General features: G+C 57.1%; 1 protein-coding gene across 4 annotated transcripts; it reads right to left on the reverse strand.

The window, feature by feature from the left end:
* ZNF512B (zinc finger protein 512B) lies at positions 1-25,720 on the reverse strand. Of its 4 annotated transcripts, none has more exons than XM_062008925.1 (17): positions 25,653-25,720; positions 21,566-21,688; positions 19,910-19,989; positions 19,024-19,152; positions 18,518-18,690; positions 18,098-18,351; positions 17,299-17,370; positions 16,361-16,495; positions 14,965-15,089; positions 12,747-12,839; positions 11,821-11,919; positions 10,936-11,223; positions 10,194-10,385; positions 4,334-4,435; positions 3,335-3,397; positions 1,249-1,347; positions 1-966 (listed from the first exon to the last, which is right to left on the reverse strand). In XM_062008925.1, the coding sequence occupies exons 2-17, from the start codon at positions 21,684-21,686 to the stop codon at positions 673-675; spliced, it is 2,319 nt and encodes a 772-aa protein (XP_061864909.1). In that variant the 5' UTR covers positions 21,687-21,688; positions 25,653-25,720; the 3' UTR covers positions 1-672. The 4 variants fall into 4 exon arrangements, with proteins under 4 accessions (XP_061864909.1, XP_061864906.1, XP_061864908.1 ...); XM_062008922.1 differs by having other exon boundaries at positions 14,965-15,092; XM_062008924.1 differs by lacking the exon at positions 25,653-25,720 and adding an exon at positions 25,440-25,506 and having other exon boundaries at positions 14,965-15,092.
* Between the last annotated feature and the right edge of the window lie 181 nt (positions 25,721-25,901).

The following is a 25,901-nucleotide window of genomic DNA, read 5'->3' on the forward strand; positions in this document are numbered from 1 at the left end:
CCCACACATCCCTCCCCGCTGCTGGGGACGATGCCCAACGCCACCCTCCCAGCTCCTTCCTCACCACACAAACCCCAGCACTGAGCCAGCACAGAGCCCCCACACCACAGAGCCCCAAAATCAGAGCCCCAAAACCACAGAGCCCCCACACCACAGAGCCAGTCCCTGCCCAAGCACTTGTCCCGAGGCTGTGGGGAAGATGCCCCCAGCTGCCCCCCAGCCCCTCTCACATCTTTGGAAGTGTCACCCCAGGAGGATGGAGCCCAGGGACAGGCCCCAGCAGGGGGATCCCACGGCTATTGCACTTTTCTTTCGCTCAAGTGTCCCCAGTTGGGTGCAGGGGGTGGGGGGTCATGGGCAGGGGGAGACAGTGGGGTCCTGCCGGGCAGGAGGGTATGTACAGGGGCAGCAGGGAGAGGAAGGTCCTGTTGCTTGATCCTGTTTGTTTTCCAGTGTGAAACGAGGTCCATGACTTGTTTAAAGTGGTTAATTGGTGTTTTCTGTCTCTTTTTTTTCCTTCTTTTTCTTCTTTTTTTGCAAAAAGGGGGTGAGTGGAGGGTGGGGAGGGGGGGGACGGGGGCAGCTGGGCCGGGACACAAAACTGGGAGAGACCCCCCCACCCTGTTACCCTGGGCTTGTAAACAAATCCTCGGAGGCGAGTCTCTGAGCTGCTCATTTCTCGGGCATCTTACTGGCTCCTGCCTTGCGCTGGCTCGGGGGCTTGGGGCCACGCTCCTCCCCCTCGGGGCTGTCCCGGCAGCCTTCCCAGGCCTCCGGGCTTTTCTTGTGATTAGTCTTTGCTGCCACACTCTCTCTGCCCTTCGGGGAGGTTTCTGGAGGCCTCTCCTTGGGTTTTCTCCCCCTTTTCTTGCCGTTTGTGCTTTTCTTGTTGTCCTCTTTGCTGGAACAGAGCTGTTCCCTGCTTTTCTTTCTCCGGTTGGCCTCTGCGGAGGTTTGGAACCAGTTCTGTGCCCGTGGGGTGACACGGGGGTTAGTGGCTGTCCTGGGGCACACAGCACCCACACCTGGCTGCCCAGCAGGCATCTCCTCCCCCAGCAGCCACAACCAGCCCTGGGAGGGGTGTTTGGGACCCAAAGAGTGACAGGGAGGTTGCCCCTCAGGCTGCCCCAGCACTGCTGATGCTGCTGGGAGCTGCTGAGCTCTGCTCCTGGCACACAGGGATGGGTGGGTGGGAGTGGGGCAGCCTGAGGATGGGTGTGTTGGAGCAGGGCCCAGCCCCTTCCTTACCTCTGAGTGAGCCTTGATGATGTGGTATTTGACCCCGCTCTCAGAGCTGAACTCCTTCTGGCACAGCAGGCAGCGGTACTTGCCCACTGAGTGTTCCCCCTGCAAGACAGAGCATCCTGCTGCAGCCCCCAGCAGAGCCACAGCGCCCTGGGGCAGGGGCTGCCCTCTCCCCACTCCCCCTCAGAGGGAGGCTGATGCTCAGACCTCCAAGCAACACAAAACACTCATTTCTAAACCACCAGATCCCTGCCAGCCTGTGGCTCCAGGCCAGGAGCTCACAGCCACATCTGCCCCAGATGTATGCCAGGCTGGTGGTGCCACAGCAGCGTTGGTAGCTTTGGTTGTCGTGGCCCTGAGGCCAAGTGTCCAAGTGCCAGGTCCTTGGAGCTCTGTGGGCAGTGAAGGTGGGTTCTGCTGCCTGGGCATCCTCAGTGTTGCCTTACCACCACGCTCACCTGTGTCCTGGGGCGTGTGAGGGGCTCACAGGGCACAGGGAGGGGTGTCAGCCCCTGTGCCAGGCTGCCCAGGGAGCTGGGGGAGTGCCCAGCCCTGGAGGGATCCCAAAGCTGTGGAGCTGAGGTGCTGAGGGCTGTGGGTCAGTGCTGGGCTGGGCAGGGTGAGGGCAGGGGGTGCACTCCAGGAGCTTCAAGGGCTTTTCTAACCCAAATGATTCTGTGTCTCTATGATTGCCCCACTCTCAGCAGACTCCATCTGTCCTGGGACTGAACCACCATCTGATTGATGTCCAATGGAATCACCTAATTCTCCTCTGACACTGTCAAAGGATGCAGCAGCAGCTGGATCTGTGTCCCTGGAGCCCTGGTGGGGATGACTGGTGACTGATGGCTGATGTCCAGGCCCCGCTGCAGTTCAGGGCACAGGGGAGGTCGCGTGCTCTCGACTGATGAGGGGTTTATGGATGGGCCCCTCCAGGCCTCACACTCACTCCCTGGGAATCTCTCCATTGCTGGCTCCCTGCTGGAAATCTGGAGATTGATGGGGCTTTCATTCTGGGGCCAGGCAGGCTGGGGACAGGCCCAGCTTTGCTGTGGGCAGGCTACAGAAACAGCCCTGCCACAGTCCCCTCTCGGTAGGGCTTGATGGATTTCAACCAATTCTGCAGGACTTTACAGCAGAAATCACAGGCCAGCTCTGGAGGGGCTGTGATTTAGGCCAGACTTGGTGGGGTGTGTGTCCAGTGCCAAACTAAACCCTCTGTGTGGGCACAGGCCCCGCTGGCAGCTGCATGAGGGGGATGTGGAGCTGCAAACTCCCTCCAGCACTGACCCCCAACACCCTTCTGAACCCAGGGCTCCAAGACAAGGCTGGTGCAGATGCCTGACTGCACCCTGGGCACAGAACCAGCCCATTTGCTGGTGGGCTGCCTGCTGCTGCAGGCCAGCAAAGGAGCTGCCCCAGGCTCCTGTGTTTGCACTTCTATCCTGCAGCAGTGCAGCTGCTCCTGTTGGGTCCCTGCAGCCTGTTTGCTCACTGATCTCACAAGGGGCTGCTGTTCCAGCCAGGCAGTTTGTGGTTTTAATCACCATGGGCTATGTATGGGAGCTGCCTCCTGGAAGCTCCATTCAATGGAAGCTGCAGCTGGAAACATTTCAGGGTATAAAGTTTTAACAGCTCTCACTCAGATCGAGTTTTTAGGACCCACACTGAGCTCCTGATCCTTCCTCCCCTGGCCACCAGCACTCGCTGCAGCTTTGAGGACGGAGGTCTCAGCACCTTCCAGCCCCAGGAGACACTGTAGCAGCCTCTCCCCACTGCTGGGCTCCCAGAAGGGCTGCAGGGCTGCCCAAATCCAAGGAGACAGGCTCCTGATGCCCACCTCTCTGCCTGTGGCTGTGGGTTCGATCCTGCCCAGGAGGACGGCGCCGAGGGTGAGTGGAGGGACAAGGATGTGTGGCAGCAGGCTGAGGGGTAACAATGCAACACACAGTGGTGTTGCTCAGAAGTGAGCCCTCAGTGCAGCCACCATCCTTTCACCTCTACCCTCATCCCTCAGCCTTTTTTTGGGGAGAGAAAACCCAAACCCCAACCCCACCTCTGAGCAGAGACTGGAAAACGAGGCACCTACCTTGTTGCAGTTGGCCAGGTGAGCTTTCAGCCCTGAGACACTGGAGTAAATGGCATCACAGCACTGCAGGAAGAAACAAAGCAGTTTGCCACGATGCCCCTTTGCCTCCCTGTGCCAGGGCCAGGAGCCTGCTGTGGCAGCAAGGCCACAGGGCCAGGCCCAGCAGCGTGAGGTTAATGCTGCGCCAGCCGCCCAGGGCTCTGGTCACACGTTTCCTATTAGTGCTTAATGGGAGTCATGTGGCCACACAGCCTCTGCAACCGGGCTGAAAAATGTCTCCCCTCAACGTGTCAGCCCGTTTTTGAGCAGTCAGGAGCTCCTGGAGCCACGGCAGATGTTCACAGGGAGAGGGGAAATCAGCCGGGCGGCAGCGTGACCAGTCTCTGAGCAACGGCTTCTCAAAGTGCCCTGGTATGCCATCCATTAGCCACCCTGGCCTCGTGCTAACAGCCTCCTTCACAACTCCCATTAGCAAGGCTTTGTTTCAGATGATAAATCAAGGCCCCAGCATCAGGGTGGAGGTCACTTCCCCACCAGCTCAGGCCAAGGCTGTTTAACAGTGAGCACACGCACCACGTCCCCAAGGTCTTTGCCTGCCACAGGGCTTTAAAGAGAAGGGCTTGGATCCAGCCCTGGCTTTACTCTGGGAAATGCAGGTTCTCTGCATAAAAGGGCAGCTTTCCTCCTGGCTGGATCTTGGGAGCTTCCACAAGCCAGCTCCAGAGGCTGAACAGAGCAATACTGAACCATCAGCCCAAAGGCACGTGGGGAGGGGGAGGTCGAGAGCACCAGGAGGGTCTCAAAGGTGGGACATGCTTCAGCTGGGCACTGCACCAACCCCAGGGAGAGGGAGTAAACCAGGGGCTGAAACCAGGGTCTCTGCTTTGTCTGGGGCCCAACAAGAAGCTGGTTTTGGTGGGTTCCTGCCCACAAAACTGCTCCCTTCCTTGTGCAGCCCGAGAAGCAGCAGGCCTGGAGAGGAACAGGGCGAGTCCTTACGTTGTTGGGACAGTTGATGCGACCCTTCTCCTTCACCTCATTCTTCCAGTTTTCCAGCAGCCTGGGACTGAGCTTTGGAAGCCCTGGTCGGGTGTAGTTGAGCTGCAAACAATAGGAGACAATTAGCAGAGCAGCACACACCAGCCCAGACCTTGGTGGAGTCTTTGCTCTTCACAGGGGTCTTTCTCCCCCTCCCAGAAGTGAATTAGGGCTGAAAACTACTTGGGAGGCTTCTTCCAGAGATGTCATCTCAGCCCTGGGCACTGCAGCAGTGGGGCTGGGGGTGGCTGGGGGTGAGGAGCAGGGCTGGAGGCCCTGGTGCTGTGGTCACCTCCATGCCACGCTGGCAAAGGGGAGAGGAGAGGCTCCTGCTCCACTCCATGGCACTCTGGCAAAGAGAAGCTCTTGCTTTGTGTCCTGTTGCAGTCCAGGCCTGGTGCTTGGGTGCATTGTGTTGGCACAACCCTTCTGCCTCGTTTCATAACCAGGGGAATAAACAACCCTGCACGCTGGGCAGAGGGGAGGGATGCCAAGAGCCTCCGTGGCTGCTTTCCACCCATGGACGGGCACAACCGTTAAACAATGAAAGGCTTCTCGTGTCCCTGTCGCTCCTCTGGCAGGGCTGCTCTGACCAAGTGCTTTTCATTACAGCTTCATGAGCAGCTTGGAGGTTTAGCATAGCAGGACAGCCTCCCCAGCTCCACTTCTGCGTGTTCAGCACAAGCCAACGTGGCTGTGGCATCTCTGTGCCCACCTGCCCCTGCAGGGAGGTCCATGGGGCTGCTCTGCAACACCACCCCAGCACAACCCAGCACAAGCCAGTGAGCTCTGCTAGGCCTGAGGGATGTGGCTCAGCTCCTGAGCCCCAGCTGTGCCCTGAGTGGGAGCAGGCACAGGCACTGGAGCGTGTGCTGCTCTCTGTGGGCACCTCTGAGTGCAGGGCATGGTGGCATCACTGCACCCACACCAGCCTGGCAGGATGCACACACAAACCCTCACAGGGAGCTGCAGCCCCAGGCTCTTTCTGAAAACTGCCCCCCAGGACCTGGAGCTCAGGGTTCCCACATGGTGGGAGGCAGCTGGCTGCAGTTCTCTTCCAACTGCCTTTGTCCAGCTCCCCCAAAACAGGCAGCTCCCCAATCTCCCTGCAAAGGGAAGCTGTCCCCAAACCTCCTTGCAAAGGGAAGCTGCCCCCAAAGCTCCCTGCAAAGGGAAGCTGCCCCCAAACCTCCTGCAAAGGGAAGCTGCCAGTGAGGGCTGGGGATGTGGAAGGCTCAGACACCAACTGCTCAGTTCCACTCAGATTTAAATGATGCACCAGCCCCTGCAGCCCCCAGCCCGACCCGTGAGGGGCAGGGGGAAGGGACAGGAGCAGGGGCAAAGGGCAAAGGGGAAGGGGCAGGAGCACGGGTAGGGGCAGGAGCCTTATGAAACCACGCTGGTGAGGACGGATGTGGAAACATCCCCAGAGCCCCAGCCTGCTGCTATTCTGTGGTGCTCTGTGGCTGGGGGAGATGCCAGCAGAGCTCTTTGAAGCTCTGGGATGGTGCATCCACCAACTGCCTGGTCCCCAGGCTGGGGAAGGCGATGTCACCTCCGGGGGAGAACATAGAAGTCCCTTTTCTGTCATTGATAGCGAGAGCCAAGACGCCAAACAGCCTCCTTAATGACCAGCAGGAACCACACACGGCCCCAGCAACAGCCTCTCCCCCTGCCTGTCCCCGGGGAGGAGACGAGGGGGGATGTTCAGAGACCTGGACTCTGCTGCTCCAGCTTCCCACTCCTGAGAAAAATCCCTCCCTGCTCTCCTTCCAAGAGCCCTGCACAATAACATGCACATCCCACGTCTTCCCGGGGCGCTGCGGTTCTGGGAATGTCAAAGTCATCTTTATGTCTCTATTAAGAGGGAGCCCCAGGCATGGAATCTTTTCTTTTCTTTTCTCTTCCATTTATTTTCCTCAAACAGCCTGTAAGTGAAAATCTCCATGGCCAAATCATTAAACAACTACAACTGCTTTTGGCTGCAGCCCATCTCTTCAGAGCAGTCGAAGGATGCTGGGCTGGGAAGGCTTGTTTCCTTTGATTGACAGTTTTATTTCATTAAGCTTTCATATTTCAGTGCTCTCTGCTCCCTACACAGCTCTCCCCTTCCCCAAAATATCTGGCAGTAAATGAGAACCATGCAGGCTGCCTCAGGCCCCAGCCAACAAGCTCCCTGGGCTGCCTCACCGAGGCACAGCTCTGCCATCACCCCGCCGACACCATGGAGCTACCCAGGAGGGGAAGCTAAAACTCACCCAGGGTGCTGAGCAGGGGTCCCAGCTGTGGCTCTGGGAGATGGGGCCAAGGCACAGCAGCACTGTTGAGCCCAGGGAAGGAGGATGGAGTGGCCTCACTGAGCTGCTGGGGCTGCAGCTGGAGCTGGGTGATGTGAGTCTGCAGGACTCTTGCCTGGATGGCAGGGCCATTGTTCTGGGGGACAAACCTGAGCCAGGTTCCTCTGCTCTCAATTCAGCCTGGCTCCAGAATGGGTTTTTCTCAAGCCTGGAGATGACTTTTTCCCCTTTAGCTCTATGGTTGGCCCTTCACTCTGCATCCTCATCACCGTGGGGATGTGCAGCCTCTGTGGCTGGCCCCAGCCCTGCAGCAACACCCAGAGCCTGAGCTGTGGGGAGGTGAATGGGGTGCCCTTGTACCCCCCAGAGAAGCCCTGCAGCCCTCCTGGGGTGGCATGGTGGCTGCCTGGGCTGCAGGAGCCCACCACCACCTCTGGCACAAAGCTCGTGGTGCCTTGAAACAAGCATCCCCACCTCAGGCTCTGCAGGCAAAGCATCACACCATGCAATGTGGGATGTTCACAGTGTTTCCTCTCCTTTTGCCTCTCAAATACCTCTTCCCTCTGCTTGAGGAGGCCAATCCTCTCAGCCCAGTCTCCAAAACATCCCCTGCTGGATCCCAAACCCCACCACTGACTCTCACTCCTCCCGTGGCAGCCCCGAGAGCGGCCCCGGGCAGCGATGGCCCCAGTCAAGGCCAGAGGAGGGTTGGAAGATGAGCAGCATCTTCATGGAGGTTCTGGAGAGGGGATTTTTTTCCCAGAAAAGCATCAGGGGTGTGCCCTTCCCCATCTGCCATCCCCAGTGAGCGGCTGTTGTGAAACACCCCATCTGTTTCAGCTTATCCAGAGGCAAATAAAGATCGGAGCGAGAAAATCAGGCTCCAGTGTATATTTAGAAATGCTGGATCTGGTTAGTGGAGAATGGAGGCAGCACAGGGCCTGGGATGGAGCAGCAATCGTTTATTCTGATGCCATTGCTTTGGTGAGAAGGAATCCACCCTCCTGGGGCAAGGCAAACACAGCCCAGCACAGGCCACCAACGGCATCCAAAGCAGGGCGGCGCTCTCCCTGCCTGGGACCCGCGTGGCCACACGGACAGGCCACGGTGCAGGGGCTGCAGTAGGGCTGTGCCTGCCAGGAGGCTGTGAAGCCCTGAATGCTCCTGAGGAGCTGCTTGCCTTCCTTCCCCTGGGGAAAAGCTTTGCTGCCTGGCAAAGGGATGGAGAGGTGAGGTGACTTCATCAGCTGCCTCAAAATCCATGTTGGCTGCTGGGACTGTGGTGGGTAAGTGCAGAGCTCAGGAATGGAGCTGGTCCTGCATTGCTGCATCCAGCCATCACTGGTTACAGACCAGAGCTGGGTAGCATCTGTCCTACCTGGACCCTGGAGATCCCCAGCTCTTGTTGAGATGGTGCAGGGGCAGCTGAAATGTGTCAGCAATCCCTGACACCCCACCTCTCCCCAGGCCCAAGCCAGATGAGGGGTCTGTGGGACCATGAATATGGCCTGTAGGAAGAAGAGGAGGTGGGGTGGCAGCTCTTCTGGGAACCAGCAGCCCTGATACCCTGGTCATGGCAACTAGAGTTTGTCTTTTTGCCACTCAGGTGGCTCCAGTGAACTGAAGCATCATGTAAAGGTAGAGCAGCCCTGAGCCATGCAAGATGCTGCTCAGCAGAGCAGCACAAAGCGTGCTGAAGTCAGCAGCCTCCTAGGGCAGAACCTGCCTCCCACCTCCTTCCAGCACTGCTCATGAGGAAAAAAAACCATGTCACAGCCTGAGGAGATGATGTTTTAGAGTGTTGTCAAGGGAATGTGCCAGTCCCTGCAGGAGGCACCTGCAGCCACACACGGCTCCACGCCTGCTGGCCCACCACACTGACCCCCCTGGAACCCACCTGGGTCACACAGGGGCAGCACAGCCAGGGACAGCAGTCCAGGCAGAGTCTGAGGGCCTCAGCCTCCAGCCTCAGAGCCCTTTCCCATCTGGGGAGCTGGTTCAACTCCCCCCTTGCCCATCTCCAGTGCAAATCTGCTTCCACCAACCTCAGTAACTCCCTTTGGTTTAGTGCTGAGATGGGGCTCGATTAAACTTAAACAATGAGGCTCTGAACACAAGAAATAGCTCAGAAGAACAACTACCACCAAAAACAGCATTTCATGGAGTAGCTATGCCAGCAGCTGAGACTCTGATGGTGCCTTTGTGTGTCAGCTTACACATGGGCCTCATATCCAGGTCTGGGACTCCTGGCTGCTCTCTCAATTCAAACAGCAAATACCTAAAGCCAAGAGTGAAGGGAGCAGTTCAAGGAGGAAAGAATTAAGTGCTGAGGCAGGAAGGGGGAGAAGAAAACACCACACCTCTCCTCCCACAGTATTTGAAATGAAACAGCTACTCTGGGCTTCCTTTACATTACAAGCACAGTGCAGCTGAAGTCATCTGGAAACCACCACCGACATCACCAAGCACTGGGCAAATAAACTATGTGCAACCAGTTCTGGCCCTAAAACCCCCATCTCTGCTCCATGGCAAGTGGCAGTGCCATGCCTGTATCCTCAACTGCAACAGCCTTCCCTGCAATCTGTCCAACATCCTGCCCAGAGTGAATTACAGAGCGCTGGACAAGAGATACTCAACTGCTCAGAGCAAGGACAAGCCCTGGCACCCAACTGCAGAGCTGCTTGCTCAGGAAACAGGCTGCAGCTTGTGCAGAGGTTTGTGGCATGGCTCTGTGTCGAGTCCTGGCACTGGCCAGAACTCCTGGTGGACCACAGGGCTAAGACCCTCCAACTCTGTCTCTTGTTTTCCCTTTTACATTGAGAAGGTTTATGATTTGCTGCCACCTCGTTCCTGCTGTGGTCCAGAAGGAGCTTTCCTGGAGAGAATCTGAGCTTTGAACGTTGGATTTGACATGTTGATGGCTCCACGAAGCTCAAGGCTGCCAGGACACTGACTTTTGCCTCACAGATCCACAGCCCTGGGGTCTGTGTGGCTGCAGGAGGCTGCAGGGCTCAGCCTTCCTCTGCTCATGCTCCAGGCCCTTTACCTCTAGGGAAGCATCTCCCAGAAATGAAAGAAATGACATGGAAGGGGTGAAATTCCACCTGGGGCATCTTTGCTCTCTCACAGTGAAAATGAGGTCGCTTCAGATCCAACCTCTGCTCTCTCCACACACTCCTCTTGCCTGCCAGCCCCTGCTTCACCACTGAGCCCAGACCAGAACCAACCTCCCTCCAACACCCCGCTCTGGGCTGGACTCTGATCTCTCACTGCCCACCACATCCCACCTTTTGCTGCATTTCCATTTGGGTCCTGGCAGTGGAAAGCTTCCAGGCTTGTACCCAGCCTCCAGAGCACTGTGGCTCAGCCGGTGCTGGGTGAGCTCTTTAGCAATAGATTTGCCACCACAGCTAATTGATTTAAGGCACAGCAAATGAGCCACGTGAGCCCTTCAGCCAGCCGGGGCCTCGTGTGCATCCCGGGACCTCAGAGTGCAGAGAACAAGAGACAGAAAGGCTGCTCACCCGCTTGGTCTCAGGCACCAGGTCGTCCTTCATCCTCCTCTTGGTCCAGTCCTTGGAGAGCTCATCCTCTGCAATCTCCTGCAGGTGGAAGACGGCGACTTGTGCCGACGTCCGGCGGATGCGGCCGCTTGGGGTCCTTTCGAAATCCTCTACGGGGCTGGGCTCGGGCTTCACCTCTGGCTCCTCTGCAGGCTGCAACACAGAGGGAGAGTCAGGAAGGGTGAAGTGGATGGTGGGGTCTGGGCTGTGTTTGCAGATCCACCTCATGCAGCCCAGCAGGGAAAGCTCCCCTAGCTCCCCCAGCCCCGTGTTGGACTGATTGCGTCCCGTCACACTCCCAGGTGGACACACATCTCTGTTTATGACAGTTAGGGAGTTCTTAGCATCAGATGCACTGTCAGGAGGGATCAACAGAACAGAAAAGGATGTTCCCCAGGGATGGATCCTGCCACCCCAGCGTTGGCAATCAGCTGGTGCTTGCTCCTGCTGAGGGAGCGGCCTGAGCTCTGGGGTTTTTCCTTGCAGAGCATGGACACAGGGTGGGCTGGAGCACGGGGAAGGGGAACACTGGAGCACAGCCCTGCAGGCACGAGGGAAGAGGAACACTGCTGACAGCTCCACTCCAGGTACAGCAGCATCCTGCTTCCTCAGAGGGGGCTGTGACCCCTTCCCCCCAACACCGCCAGGTACAACACACACAGGGATGCGAGGGACAAAACATCGGTCAGACGTCTGCACCTGCCTTGGCTGGCCCGGCCCTGCCCGGCTCTGTCCTGCCCACAGGCTCTGCAGCTCTGCAGTCACCCCCAGGGGGGTCTGGCCCCTCTCCTCGGGCTGTGGAGGTGTCCGGGGGGCTCACTGAGGCCGCGTGCTCTGAGCGCACGTGGTAGTCGTGGCCGGCCTTGGACTTGTACTTCTTGCCGCAGTGTGGGCAGCTGAAGGTGGGCTTGTCGGCCTCAGCCAGCTGCTTCCCACACCGCTTCTGGTGGTACTGGTAGCCCATCAGGCTGGAGAAGTTGGCCATGCAGCCCTAAAGAGATGAGGAGGAGGGGATGGTTAAGGCAAGCTGGGGTTTCATGGTCAGGGTGTCCTTGCTCCAGGGAGTTCCCTCCACAGAGCAGCTCTGCCAATCCAGCTGGCCCCTCTCCCCCAAAGAGCCATGCACAGGCATGACAGTACCAGGGAGACAGGGGAAACAGCCCCCATCCCCAGCACTACCTGCCCCACACGTGGACAGACCTTCCCAGCCAGATGCCCAGTGGGCAGGGGGAGGGAAAGGCACTGCCTGAGCAGAGGGCAAAGCACTCATGGGGACAAACCTCTGCCACACGCCCCCATTACCTCTTCGTAACTTGTCTGCCACTGGTGGTCTGGTTTACTTTGATGCTGTGCCCCTTCCACAGCTCAGGAGGCAGAAACTGCCCTTCAGCCTTCCTCAGACTGCCCCACACCCACCCTCCTGCCAGGATGGAGTGTGTAGAGCCAGCTGAATGGGCACTGGGGTGGCTGAGCTGAGGCCGAGAAACCCAGCATGTGCCAGGGGATGCCTGGAGAGCACAAATCTCCTCTGCACTGGGACTCACTCCTTGCACCTTCACATAATGAGAAACAGGAGTCATTCTCATACCTCATTGGGACATTTCAGTTTTCCCATCTGCTTTAGCACTTTCCTCAGCCTTTCCCTCTCTTCCTGTTCACCAAGCCCAGCAGTTTCCACAGGAACAGGCTGCAAATAAGGAGAGAAGCAACAGAGTCAACCATTTATCCATGTCCTCTGTGCCAGGACTGGGTGGTAAATCTCTGCCTGGCAGGAGCTGCCCTCAGCTGGGGGGGATCCTCTTGTGAGAGGAGCTGCATCTCCCACTGCTTTACTGCACACCAACACCTTCATCATGAGGCACCAGACCTGCTCACACCTTTCCTGTGTTTGTACCCCAAGGGCCAGCTGAGAAACCCAGGAGCAGTTCCTGCAAGAAGGAAGCACCAGCCAGACTGAACAGCAGGAGATCAACGCACAGGTGAAAAGACAAACCACAACTGGTAAGCTGGGGACATGCATAAATGTGGTTCTGCCCTGGTCTGGTATCTCAGAGATGAACACGACCAGAATTTGAGGAAGAGCATCTCAACTGGTGCTTGACAGGTTTTATTCATGAAAAAAAATGGGGCTACTGCTCACAGGCATGGCAGAGAGCTAGAGACTGGATCTGGAGACTCAGGCAACACAGAAGCCATCAGTCCTGGGTTTGTGGGCAGTTCTGGAAGCAGAGCTTTGCCACCCCAAGCCCACCTCACCACATTCACTGGAGGAAAATACAAACCTTGCTCTGTCTCTGCTCCCCAGGCTGCTCCTGAGCCCAGCTACGAGCTCCTGTGCCTGGGAGGAATGGCTTAGGTGGGCAGGGAAAGGGGAAGTGTGGGCTGGGCAGCGTGTGAAATGCTGTGAGGAGGTGAATCCCTCCTTTAGAGAGCAGAGGGAAGAGGGAAGCTGCCTGCCAAGGGCTCATCTTCAGCATCTGCAGCATGGGATGGCAGCAAAGCCAGCTCCCTTACCTTGCTGACGTGCTCAGCCATGGTGTGGTAATTCAGCCCAGCTTTGGACTTGAACTGCTTTTTGCAGTGCTGACACTTCAAGGCATCCTGCAGCTGAAGGAGTTAAAGGAGAGTCACTGTGGAGGCCATGGTTCATTTCCCAAGGGCTGCTGCTGTTTGCCAGTGAGCCCTGTGGGCTGTTGCTGCAGCAGTGCCCAGCAGTGGGACCCAGTAGGTAACACAACATCCCTCTCCCCATCCCAATCCCAGCCTGCAGCTCAGAGCTTTCTCTCTGCTGTGCTGCATACTGTTATCAAACCCACTTGTTGGACAACATTCCATTCTGGATAGATTTAAAGCCTCACTGGCTGGAAACATCTGGACCTGATGTCTTAGTCTTTCCTTGTTAAGGGGTTAGGGAAGAGAAGCAGCTTTGATCTACCAACATGCTTGAGGCCTGTGCTCTGCAGCCCCATTAACTACAGCAGACACTGGTGTATGATTCTCTTTCTGGGTGCCTGATGGAGCCCTCACCATTTCCCCCTCAGTCAAGCCTGGACTAGAAGCTGGAGAGAGAATGAAGATGGAGCTGCAAATTCCTCCTCACCCTGAAACTCTGGAGAAATGAAGAATAAACTCACTGGGAATGACTGACTTGTACCTGTGCTTCCATCACCTCATCTTGTTCCAGTCCCAAGTGCTTGATCCTAACAAGGTGGATGCTAAAAGCTCCTTGCCTCATCAGATGCCAATGCCAGCAAATTTGGGGATCACTCCTCTGGTCAACACTGAAGAACATACCATGTCCATATCCTCATGAGCCCTCTCACCTGGGATGTTAGGAGGATATACCTGGCCTCATCTCCTTTGGGCCCAAGCATATTGCAACCATCCCCATCCCTTATTTTCTTTCCAAAACCAAAGGAAATGGGGCAGACTGCTTAGTGACAACCAAGGATTGGAGAAACCAGTTTCTCTTGGTTTATAGAAGTTTTGGGAGCCTGCACATCCTTTCCCCATTGTCCAGCTAAAAAATACTTCAGTCATAAAAGCAGAGAGCACTCTGAGAGGGTGTCTGAACTCCAGAGTCTCTTCTGATGGGGATATCTTGTGCTTGTAGCAGTGGGGCCTTGCTAACGATGTGTCAGAGGTCTGTCTCAGAGATGGAAAGCTGAGAGGCTGGTCACACACACAGAGCCTGGGGACTGTCCTCGCTGAGACACAGGCTGCAGGCACGCTGCAAAGCAGCCCAGCTCCTGGAGTGTGACAGCCAGCCCTGGCAAGGACTGTGCCTCCTGGGGAAGGGGGACAGAACACCAGCTCCTTGGGCTGGAGCCCCAATTCCTCGGCTGAACACCCACTGGCCTGCTCACAGTGGGGAAGACAGGCCTAAGGCCCTGGCAGAGCCATGCTCAGCAGGCCAGCTGGCTGTGCCTGGGACATCCTCCAGAGCACAGGAGCCATCAGCAGAGATGGCCAGATTCCTCACACCACTGAAGCCAGAAGGATGTCAGAAGAGACAGGATTCTGCCTGGCCTCGATGCACACTGGGTCTGAAAGGGCCAGCAGCCTCCCACTGCTGTATAAAGATCAAGGCACAGGCTGGGGAGGCATTGACAGAAAATGAATGTGGAATCAAGGCTGAGCCACATATTTCAGCAGCAGGAGACATCCATCCCATGTTGGCTTCCTGTGGCCACGGCCCTGCACCGCGCCAGGTGACGGATGAAGACGTAACCCCGTGCTCTGATGGATGCTGGTGTGCCACAGAGGCAATGTTTCACTGTACCATTACTGAACTCCTGTGTCTTGACAGGCTGCCTGAGCACATGCAAGCCTGGAGTCTCCCTGAGACGTGCTCTCATTCAACCACAATTTATCTGGCCTGATGCAAAGCATGGCACACAGTGAAATCCCACAGCCAGCACTCCAGAGGCCAGACTAGAGACAACCCCAACAACCTCTCCAGCCTGAAAACTGTTTGTTTAGCTACTAGAAACACTCAACTCTGCTGGAGGCACTGGGGCACCCAGACCACAAAGGGCTTTGCAATCAATGAGAACCCAGATCTCTCTGAGCTGATTTGAGGCAGCTCTCTGAAGATGATGAGCACATGCTCTCTCCAACACAGCCCAGAGCTGGTTTTAGGATCAGCAACACAGATTTGTGAGTGGCACACGTACACATCCATTCCCCTCCAAAACCCATACGTGTGTGACTGGGTAAAGCAACTCCTTACCTTCTGGCAGACATCCATGTGCTTTTTGAGCCCCACAATAGTTTTCCTGGTTATAACACTGCAGGTTGGACAGGAAACTTCCCCCTTCTCACTGATCTCCCGCTGCCACTGATCCTCAGGGTTTGCTGCTGAGGGAAAGGGGAGGAGAGAGGTGTTAGACTAAACCATAGAGACCTGCCTGGGCTGCTGGGGAGGGGACAGCCCTGCTGTAAGCTTTGCTTGGAAAACCACCAAACTGGGAAAAAGTCCTGATGTTGAAAGACATGAAATGCTCCCCCAGGCACAAACCACAGAGTCAGCTGGAGCTCTGCAGCTCCTGCAGCTGCCTGAGTAAACTGGGTCACTTTGCATGGCGTTACCTGACCTGCCAGCACTTCATGGGGAAAAGGACGTTCACCTTTCTAACCCTGCTGGTATCCTGCACGCTGGGAGTTCAAACATGACGAGGCCCTTGGTCACCTCATCTTGCCTTGTGTTGGAATGACACCCCTTTGCCAAACAAAACAATTGGTGGGAGTGAAACAAAGGTGAGCATCTCAGCTCCATCCGGATGCGTGCCTGGGAAGCCTCCCTGGCAATCCTCTTCCCAGCAGACACACAGCCAGCAGGAGACTGCTGACTGCCAGCCATCTGTTTATTGAATGTCTGGGATCAGCTTAAAACCCACCTAAAATAAGAGATATATGGGGCCAAAACCTGCCCCAGGTCCAGGGTTCCTGTGGTGTTCTCAGCAGAACAGTGCTGGGCTTCCAGCAAGGGAAACTGATCTGACTGAAATCCGCCAGGTCTGTTTATTTGGATGCTTTTGCACGGCTGGGAGATCAGAGAGTGGTTTATTTGAGTTTGAGAGCAGTGCAAGGCACTGCAGCTGTGTTTATCTGGCACATCCTGCTCTCCTCCTGCTGTCAGAGCTCCCAGGGAAAGGCAGCAACCTGCACTAGGGCGTAGGTTGTGCTGTGGAGGCTTGGGGAAGACATAACCATGCCCAGAGCTATGCACTGGTGTCATTCCTGGAGGTGAGGTTAGGTAAATGGCACCAGCCCAAATGCTGACCCAAACTATGGTCTCAGTGAAGCCAGGTGGAAGCAGAATTTGGCTTTGAGCTCCCAACACTTGCAAGCAGTGTGTCCTGGCAGTGCAGTGAAGGTAAGGGACTCCTCTGGGGATGTCAGCTGTGGCCACATCAGCACTACTACACCAAAACAGGGCAGGATCTGCACACTCCTGATGTGCTGCTTCTGCTCACAAACCTCACAGAAAACTCACAGCCCAGTGGGCCAGGAGGGTCTGAGCACTGAGAGAGCTGCAGGGGAAGGTGGGGACAGAGCAGGCTTGGAGCAGAGCACAGCCCTGGCACCCAGCAGTGCTGCCTGTGCCTTGCCTACCCCAGCCTCACCTGCTGGTACATGCACAGCCGTTTCCTTCTTCACACCAGCTCCTGGAGGTTTCTTTTTCAGCTCCTCTGTGTTAGTGTTCCCCTCCAACTTCTTGGCTCGATGGGCCTTTGCCTTGTCCTCTGCTTTAACGAGTCCTGTAGAGAGAGAGGATATTTAGCCAGTGCTGGCTTTACAACCCTCACACCAACTCACATTTAGCAGGTAAAAAAATCTGCCTGGGAAGTGCCTGGAAATCTGCTCTTTATTTCCCTGGTTGAATGAAGCTCACAGCCAGCCTGAATCCAGCTGCCTTTGTGCCAGTGAGGCTCCAGGCTTCCTTCCTCCTTCCCAGCTCAGCCAGGTGTATTTATGGAGCACGACCACAGTCCCACTCACTCCTGCTTTGTCAGGCTGAAGGAACCAACTTCTGAGCCTCCTCTCAGAAAACATCCCAGTAACATGAATCTTTCCCCTTGAATTCATTTACTGCAATATGGGCAACCAGAACTTGAGCCAATGTCTGAGGGCTGGATGCATCACCTGCCTCTTCTACACAGCAGAAATCCTTCTTGGTGCCACTGGAAACATCCATGGCATCCCAGGACAGTGGGAGACGATGAGATGACGTATCTCATGTCTCAATTGTGTCAGCAGCTTGTTACTCATGTTCCAGCTGGATATACCCAGATCATTCCCTCTCTTCCCTCATTTCCCAGTGACAGGCTCCTGAGCAGAGCAGATGTGGTTGGTATCAAGTGCCAGCTCTGCTGCTGTCTTTGATTCCCTTTACAACACTCTTATGGCCAAAGGCACCAGCACCTCCTCCAGCATGATATTCCCAGGCTCTGGGTGGCTGTTGTGTATCTCTACCACAGAGAGGGCTCCTGGGGAAGGGGTTTCCCTGAAACGGCCCAAGGAGATGCTGCAACCCCCCAGCTGACCAGAGTGCCCCCGTTACCTTTCAGTCCAAACGTTCCCGAGATGGATGGCTGCTCCCCCGTAAACTTCTTAGGAGTTTTCTGTTTCCTTCCTGACTCAAAAGAGAGAAACAGAGAGAAAGATTTGGTCAAATAACTGTACTGCCAGGGGAAGCTGCAGCAGTTTCAGGGCATGGGGTGGGCACACATTCCACCTTGAGGAGGCCTTTACCACTGAGAAACACAGGGGCTGTCAAATGAAGCACCCACCAACCAACCAGTGACAGGACACTGCTTCCCACCCCACACACCCAGGAGAAATAAGAGTATCCAGAGCTAATTCAAGGAGTGGAAGTGATGTGTCTGCCTAGTGCCCAAAGTCACGTGGCTTCCACAGCCTCAGCACCTGAGCTGCTGCTGGTGGACCACTTTGGTGCTACAAAGTGTGACCCCATGCCACGATGGGGCCAGCCACATGCCTGGCAGCCCTGCAGTGCCAGTGGACAGAGTGAGCCTCCTTATCCTGCCTCAGATTTCAGTAACATGGGTTTGCCACAACCTCCCTGCTTTAAACTGCCACAGTGAGGCCAGAAGGGCTGACAGAGCAGCCTGCCACGCTGCAGGGAACACAATCCAGTCCTACAGAAATCCATCTACCCCAGCTGCAGCTGGGTTTTACCTCCCAGTGGAACTCACTGCTGCAAGAAACCGGGGGAACTGGGGGAGGGGGTGGTGTGTGCAAATGACCAGGGTCAGAGAGACCCCCTGCATCAGCATTAGCTACAGTAGAGCCCCTTCCCACAGGACACCCCTCTCCACAGCCCCAGGCTCTAATCTTACTGTGCTTCATCCTCTCGGGGTCTTCCTCCTGCAGTGAGGCCTGGCTGCCCCCCTGCTGGGAGACATCTTTGCCACTCGAGGACTTGGCCGTGGGGGTGGCAGCTGCCACAGCCTCGGCTGCAGCGATCTGGAACTCTTTGCTCTCCCGGCTCTCCGCCGGGCACTCGCCGTTCTCAGTGTGCTCCTGGCCCACGGCTTTTTCCGTCTTTGCCTGTTTGGGATGGATGGTGGGGCAAGCTGAACTCTCAGCAGCTCTAGGGCAAAGCACAGAGGGCTTGTTTAAAGAGGGGTTGTTAGACAAATGTCCTGACACCTCTTCCCCCCTTCACCAGCCCAGATGATGGGAATGGAGGCGGGCGTGTTCCCCTGCTCCCAGCCATCCCCCTGCCCCTGCCACGCAGCCCAGCCACAGCCTGGTACCTTTTCTTGCCACTGCTCTTCCCAATGGCCTTTGTCACTTTGTTTTCTGCTTTGCTGGTTGGCACTGGCCTGTCCAAGTGATTCCAGAGCCGATGCTTTTCCAGCTGGGTTTTGGAGGTGAAGGCAGCTTCGCAGTATGAGCATGAATACGTCAGCCTCTCGGAGATAGCACCCTATGAAGAGCAGGGAGAGATGGGTGAGCACAGATGTCAAGCCATGAAAGGGATGGGCTTTTTCTGACACAGGCAAGAACAAAACCCATGTGTAACACCCTACTGCCTTTCCAAAGAGTTACCAATGGTCCATAATCCCTCCAGACCAGACCTGACACTGAGCTGAAGGGATCTCAGTCCCTCTTGTACATGTCTCACAAACTGCTCCTGGCCCAGATGTGCCCTCCCCAGTTTAATCTCCTGGGGTTTCAGGCCTGAGACGGGCTTTACCCTGTAAATGGCAACCTAAGAGCTGGCTGCTCAGATGGACAGATAGCCTTCTGTTGTCCTTACCCCTTGGCAGCGCTGATAGTGGTACTTCAAGCCATAAATGCTGGGGAACTCCAGCCAGCAGCCTGAATTGGGACATTTCACCCTGGAGTGGGCTTTGAATTCGTCCTTCCACTGGTTCATCAGGGGGAGCTGGGAATGGGAGAGACAACAGACATTGCTGAGCAAAGAGCATCACGTGGCTGGGTGCATCCAGAGGCACAAATGGGACTCTCTCTCATTACTGTCCATCCCCTCCCACCACACAAAGTGGAACCCCAGGGCTGTGTTTCAGTGCTCCCTCCAGCAAGAGGTGCTGGGACAGATGTTGCAGGCTCTACAGGCTAATGATTCCTCCTGAGAATTTACCTTGCTGTGCCTCCCAGAGCACAGGCACGCTCCAGGCCAGGCTGGGCAATAAATCAGGCCAGAAGTCGCCGGGTGATTTAATCACCCCACATTTCATCTAGTCAGTAAATCACCCCATGCCCATGCTCTGGTGACACACTGCTCTGTGTGTTGTCTGTGCTACTGTGTGGGAATTAAACTGCACAACTCTGTGGGGAATAAATCACCCCTGTGCCGGTGTAGCCAGACCACGAGCCAAACCTGACACGGCGGTGAACGGATCCAGCTCCTCTGGGCACGGCCCCTGGAACAGGAGGCTGGAGGGGAGTACTCTTCCCTAACTGGTGTTTGGGAGGATGCTGGATGCCTGCACAGAGGGGACTGAGGGGTCAAGATCTTGCCAAGCTCAAGCCAAGGTTGCTCTGAAGATCAGAGCAGCAGGAAGGCAGGTTTAACCCCGGAGTGGGGCTGGCGGGAGCACGTGGTGCAGCAAGATGTGGAAGGCAAGTCAGAGGGAGTGAGGAAGTGAGTACATCAGGGAGCAGAGCATGTGGGGTCTTACAGGGATATCTTTCAGTGCCTGGTTCTCAGCCTTGGGTCGTCCTTTCTTCCTGCCTTCTGCTTTGTCAGTGGTTGCATTTCCTGCAAACAGACGCAGTGCACAGTCACCCTGCTGCCCAGCCCCAGGCTCCTGCTGCCCAGCCAGCTCCCTCAGCTCTGAGCTGCCATGTCCCTGCCCTGACAAGGATGGGGATTCCCTTTTGGAAAGCAGGCAGTGCACAGCCCCTTCACCTGCAGACACCTGCATGGGAGCTGGCTGCTTCTCCTGGTGCACTGCCAACCCTTCTCCTTTCCTTTACACAGCGTGATTTCAGCACAGCTGGGACTTACTTTGGAAAACTATCTTTTATCTTGGGTTGGATGAATTCATTCAATAGCTACATCACTTAGCAAAAGAAATCTGTGCCTAGGCCAGCATGCTGGGCCCTGGGCCAGCACAAAAAGTCCCCCAGCCCTGTTGCATGGCTGGTGTGGCTGAGCAGGAGGACACTGGCCAAAGGGGATGCAGCAGTAAAGATGGGGATGGCTGGGGGGTGAGGACAGGGCAAGGTAGTGTTTAGGGGACTCAGGTTGGTGTCCATGGGGACACTTTTGTAAGGGGTCATGACTCTGTGTGTGCTCAGAGCAGACTCTTGTGGCATCCTGAGCATGAGCTGAATGCCAACAAGGCAGAAAGGTGTCCAGTTCAGTCAACCAGGTGAGACTGGGGAACCTCCAGTGTCACATGATGGGGCATGCCAAATCCAAGGCTTGCAACTACCAAGCCCTAGACCAGACACCCTGGCTCACAACAGCAGCAAACTCCCTGATTTTGAGAAGGATATGGGGACTGAAACACGTTTCTTATGAGGGGATCATCTCTCTTATGCATCACAGAGAAAAATCCTTTCCTGAACGCCGGTATGTTCATCCTGTGGACAGTTGGAGCTCACTGTCCTTAGCTCACTTAGCAATTACAGCCTCAAGCTCGTCAAGAGAAGAGCAGCATTTGGGAAACATTTAGGGCACACAGTTTCTTCACAAGGCCACTGATTATGGGTGCCTGGTGTGAGGTGCATCTCTGGGGTCTGACCCTCGCCTGGAGTCCAGGCCCCTCTCAGGGTCCAGAGCTGCTGTTATCAAGTTAAAGGCAGAAAGATGGAATCTGCCCAGTGTGAGCAGACAGGAGGGAAAAAACCAAATCCATCTCCTTGGGCCTGGAGATTCCTGGATAGAGAAATGAGCCATCCATCAGAGTGACAGCCCTTAGCAAGCGGGTCCCTCGGGGCTCATACGCTCACAGGCCTGTGCCTGGGGCCACGACACAGGAGACAGCAGACGGTCTGAACTCATTTAAGCCTTTCCAGCCTTTGATGTAACACTTAGCTACCAACAGGATAAATAGGCAGCCAGACACCCATCTCGTTAAGCCAGGCACACGCCTCTTGAAAGGGAGAGGCTGCCTCCAGCCCTCCCCTCCCCTTCCAGGCTCTCTGCAGCTTCAGGAGTTTTGGCCCAGCACAGCCCCTGCAGGTGGGTAAAAGCGAGGAGCAGAGGCACGCTGAGACCTGGTGTACCCACCCCCATCTCATTTTGGCAGCTGCCCCCAAATCCCTGCCACCAGGCTTGTCCCCTCTGCCCCATCCACCTCTGTGGAAAGAAAAGCCCAGTTCCTTACCGAGCTTGGGCAGCTCCACCGGCGGGTTTATCCTCGTCTCCGTCCTGCCGTCTTTGCTGGCAGCAGGTTTGTTGGAGCCTGCAGTTTTCCTTCCACCTTTGCAGGTACAGGAATCCGCCATCTCTGAAAGAAGCAGGGGAGGCGTTCAAATTCACTCCTGGGAGGTGGGAGCAACACATGCTGGAAGCAAAGAGAGCTGCTGGGGAGGGGGGCAGAGGGCAGAACCAGCACCCAGCTTATAGGTTCCCAGCGAGGAGCAGAAAGGAGCCGCGCTGCGGAGCGGTTGTGCTGCAGCGGAGCAACGGCACGGCCATGGCTGAGAAGCTGCTTTCACTCCAGGCTGCTCTGCCCTCCACACACAGCCTTGATTAGAAACGATGGGCTGACTTTGCCCAGGGAAGTGGCGAATAAACGGCGTTTCCCCTGCGTTTGTTTCGCTGCTTTCATTGAAAGGCACCAAAAGGAAAGGGGGGGAAATGAAAGAGGGAGTTTAATGAGCAGATGTAGTGATAAATATCCAATTTTCCTTATTAATGGGAAACTGTTATAAACTGAGAGTTGTTAATGGTATCTGAATTTTCCCTATTAATAATTCAATTTGGCTTCTCCATAAATAATGAACATCAGGAGTTATCACGGGTGGCCCAGGCTCACTCCTGGCAGCAGCAGGACACCCCTCTGCTTTGGAGGGTGAAGCCCGTGGCATGGCTGGCTCTGCCCCTGCTTGGTTTCAAGCCCCTTCCTCCCCTCGCAGCAGCATGAGCAAAGACACACCTGAGGACTAATGCTGTGTCAGGAGGTGTCACTGTGGCCCTGGGGGAAAGCAGTCCCCCAAGCCTGCCCTGGGAGGTGGTTCCCCAGAGCACCACAGCCTCCAGATCTTGGTCAAGACACGATGTTGATGCTCAGGGAAGTGCCAACCAACGGCTTCACCACCTCTGCTCCACTCCTCACCCACACACTGTTGTTTTAAAGCACAGACTCGAGGTGTCACCCCCAGTCCCTCCCACGAGACCACGCTCAGCATCGTTTAACTCAACAGAGCTGATGCCCTGAGCATCCAGACTCATCCTGCCTGTCCTCGTGCCCAGAGGGATGGCACAAACCATGGCAGCATCTCCCACGTGCCCACATCACCGGCCACACCATCAACACAGGGGACACGAAGGTCCTTGCTGAGGTGTCCCTGGGGACTTTCCACGTGGGAATAGGCACCGTGTGTCACATCCAGTCCTGATGCTCCGAGAGGACCTGGCAAAAGCTCCCAGCACGTGTCTGGCTGGTGACATGGATGTGGTTGTTTGAAGACAAAAAGGTTAATCAGACCAAGTGAGAAGTTCCAGCTTTGGCCACAGGTTCTCTGGTGCTTGGTGCTGAACATTTAATCAGCTAATTCAGGCTCTTCTGGTGGGAGACTTGGGTAGGAGGCACAGCCTGACTGCCAGCAGCCCCTTCCCAGGGACAGCTTGGCGCTGGAGCAGGCAGAGAGGTCCCTGCAGCCCCTTCCAAAATCCCAGCTCCACTCTGCCCTGGTGGGCACTGCTGCTGTCCCCAGTGCTTTGGGGACAAACACACTGGTCCCCTTCCCTCCTGCACTGCCTCTTGGCACTTCTGTCCCTCCGAGCAATCCTGTCAAGGTGCTCGAAACAAAAAGAGACTCATGAAAGACCAGTGAACTGAAAGCTGCAGATGACACATCTCTGCACTTCACAACGGGGTGAAAACCAAGTGGAACCCCACGCAGCTGATGCCTTCATCCAACCTGGGCTAGTGCTGAACCCCATCTGTGCCACGGCTTTGCCCCGTGGGCTGGGCACACATCCCAGGGGGTGATGGACCACCAAACCTCCTTGTTGGCCTTGCTGGACAGCTCGAGGGTGACTTGTGAAGGGCAATGCACAGGGCAGCCCTCGTCAACAGTCAGTTGCCCACCTCCTGCTTGCTCAACGCAGGGCTGGAGCTGGGGCTGCTGCTGAGCACCCCTTCCAAAGCCACTCCTGCCTTCAGCCCCACTCACCAATGCTCCCCATCTCCCTTAACACATCTGTCCCTTCAAATGGATCCTGAGGAGCTTAGGAGGTTTAACATCTTTTTTTTTTTCCACACCAAATACTTCTTTGAATTCCCATAAAGCCCTTACCAAGAGCCAAACCCCTCTGCCTGGTCACCACCACAACCCCAGGGACCCCCAGGAATCGCCCTGGAGCCAGAGACCAGAAACTGCCCCATTGTATTAACATTTCTTCTTGAAATGTCCAAACCTCACGCTCATTTTTTTGCCTAACACATGCTGACACTGGGCAACAGCCCCACACCCTTCCATGCTTCTCTTAAGGTCTTGGTGAAAACCCTTTTGCAAGCAAGGCCAGCAGCAGGTCCTCGCCGTGAGCAGGGTGAGGATGGGGTGGGAAGGCCACAGTGGCTTTGCCAATGAAGCCTCCGGCTCAGCTTTGAGTTATGGTTTTGACAAGTCTGTGGCAGCTTTTGCCAAGTGGCCCATGTCAACACAGGAGCCACTGTGGGATGAGCAGAGGCTGAGCCAGGGCTGCTGGGAGTGGAGGTGAGGAGGAAACCTGTGGCTGTGGGGATGAAGCCTGGGAATCCCCCCCATGCCAAAGGCACCGCTCCCGAGTCACACGTGGGCTTGACAAGGGGTGGCAATGTCACAGCCACTGGCAGCCACAGCAGGCTCCTTCCCTTCCTGACCGACCCCTCCTGAGGAGCTGCTGGGCACAGCCCTGGCACTGGGCACAAACCAGAACAAGATCACTCCACTTGGAGACGCCCATCCATGACTTTGGATTGGGTCTGTGGGAGCACGTGTGCAGCCAGGGACGTCTGTGACTCTCTCAGCACCCACAGCGTCCTCACAGCTACACGGGGTGAGCTCACCCGTGGGTCCCCACCACAAAGTCTCCCCCTGGGACTCCACAGATGCACCGTGCCATGAGCCGACCAGCCCAACCACCCATGAGCTCTGCTTATCATCAATGATTTACCACAGCTCCAGATGTAGGTAACACCAAAAGAGGCTGGTGAGGTGCCCGTCCCTGCCCCTGGAGCCCTGGCACCAGCAGCGTGCTGGGCAGGACGTGGCCAGGCCAAGGTGGGAGATGGATGCCAAAGGGCACCGATGGCTCTGCCGTGGCTGGAGAAGCTGTGCTGCCTCCCATGAACTTCAACTGGAGCCACAGCCACGTGCTGGGAGAAACTTCCCCAGGATAAAGATGGAATTGCCCTTTGCTGGAGGTTTCTCAAGAGGGAACCACATGGTGGGTGAAGCCCCTTGAGCTCCCACCTCTCTGGGTAACGGAGGGCGAGTGGGTGGCTCCGGAGGCACATGGTGCAGCCCCTCACCATCGCCCATGTCCAGGGAAGCCCGGGCTGTCCCAGCAAGGCTCCGGCGGAGGGGAGGGCAGGGCCGGGCCGGCGGTGTGAGGCCGCTGGATGGTGTAAAGTTTCTGTCCGAAGCACGTTAGTGCCAGAATCTCCCCGGGCACAAAAGCAAAGGGGGATAAGGGCGCACACACACGCACACACACAGAGCCCCCCAGCCGTGGCCGTGCCGAGGTGGCGATCAGGGCGTCCCCCTGTCCTGGGCATCCCCGTGCCCAGCGCATATGGGACCTGCGCCCTGCCTGGCCTTGCTGTCAGCTCCCGGCCGTGCCGTGCCCCTGCCCCTGTCCCCTCAGCTCGCTGTCAGCCCGGCGCCCACCGGCCCGTCGCGCCGCGGGCAGGGCCGCCCCGGGCCTGTCACCTCCCCGGGCCTCAGCGGGGGCCGCGTCCCCGCCTGTCAGCGCCCCGGGCCGCCTCGCGGCCTGCCGCCTCCCCGGGCCCGGCCGCCCCCATCCCCCGGGCGGCGACCGGGGCTCACCCCCGCGGGCCGGGGCCCGGCCAAGGGCCGGCGGAGAGGGGAGCCCGGCCCGGCCGAGCCGCCGGGAGGTCGGGGGGGAAGAGCGAAGCGGCAAAATGGCGACGCGGCGGCGGGCGGAGCGCAGCGGGGCGCGGGGGGTCCCCGGCGGCGGCGGCGGCGGGAGCCGGGGGTGGGGGGTTGGCGGCGGGGCCCGGGCCGCAGCTCGCTGCTTACCTCGGCGGCGGCGGGCCGCGGTGCGGGGCGCGCAGGGCCCGGTGCCCCCCGGCCGGCGAGGCGCTGCCGGCCGCCGCCCCCGGCTGCGGGCCGCCGTGCGGGGCTCCCCGGCGCGCCCACCCCCGCGCCAGCGCCGCGCTCCGCTGCCGCGCTCCCGCCCGCCCGGCCCCGCCGCCGCCGCCGCCGCCGCCGCGGCTCATGCGCGCTCCCCGGCCCGCCCCGCGCGGCCCGGCCCGCCCCGCGCCCCGC

This window comes from Colius striatus, chromosome 16, assembly GCF_028858725.1.
Source record: "Colius striatus isolate bColStr4 chromosome 16, bColStr4.1.hap1, whole genome shotgun sequence".
Lineage (NCBI taxonomy): Eukaryota > Metazoa > Chordata > Aves > Coliiformes > Coliidae > Colius > Colius striatus.

Coding starts and splice junctions, on each gene's coding strand:
- ZNF512B (XM_062008922.1), bottom strand. CDS start 21,686: ATGGCGGATTCCTGTACCTGCAAAGGTGGAAGGAAAACTGCAGGCTCC. Junction 16,496..17,298: donor GGGAACGTTTGGACTGAAAG/GTAACGGGGGCA, acceptor CTCTCTCTACAG/GACTCGTTAAAGCAGAGGAC. Junction 11,224..11,820: donor AACTGAAATGTCCCAATGAG/GTATGAGAATGA, acceptor TCATCTCTTTAG/GGCTGCATGGCCAACTTCTC.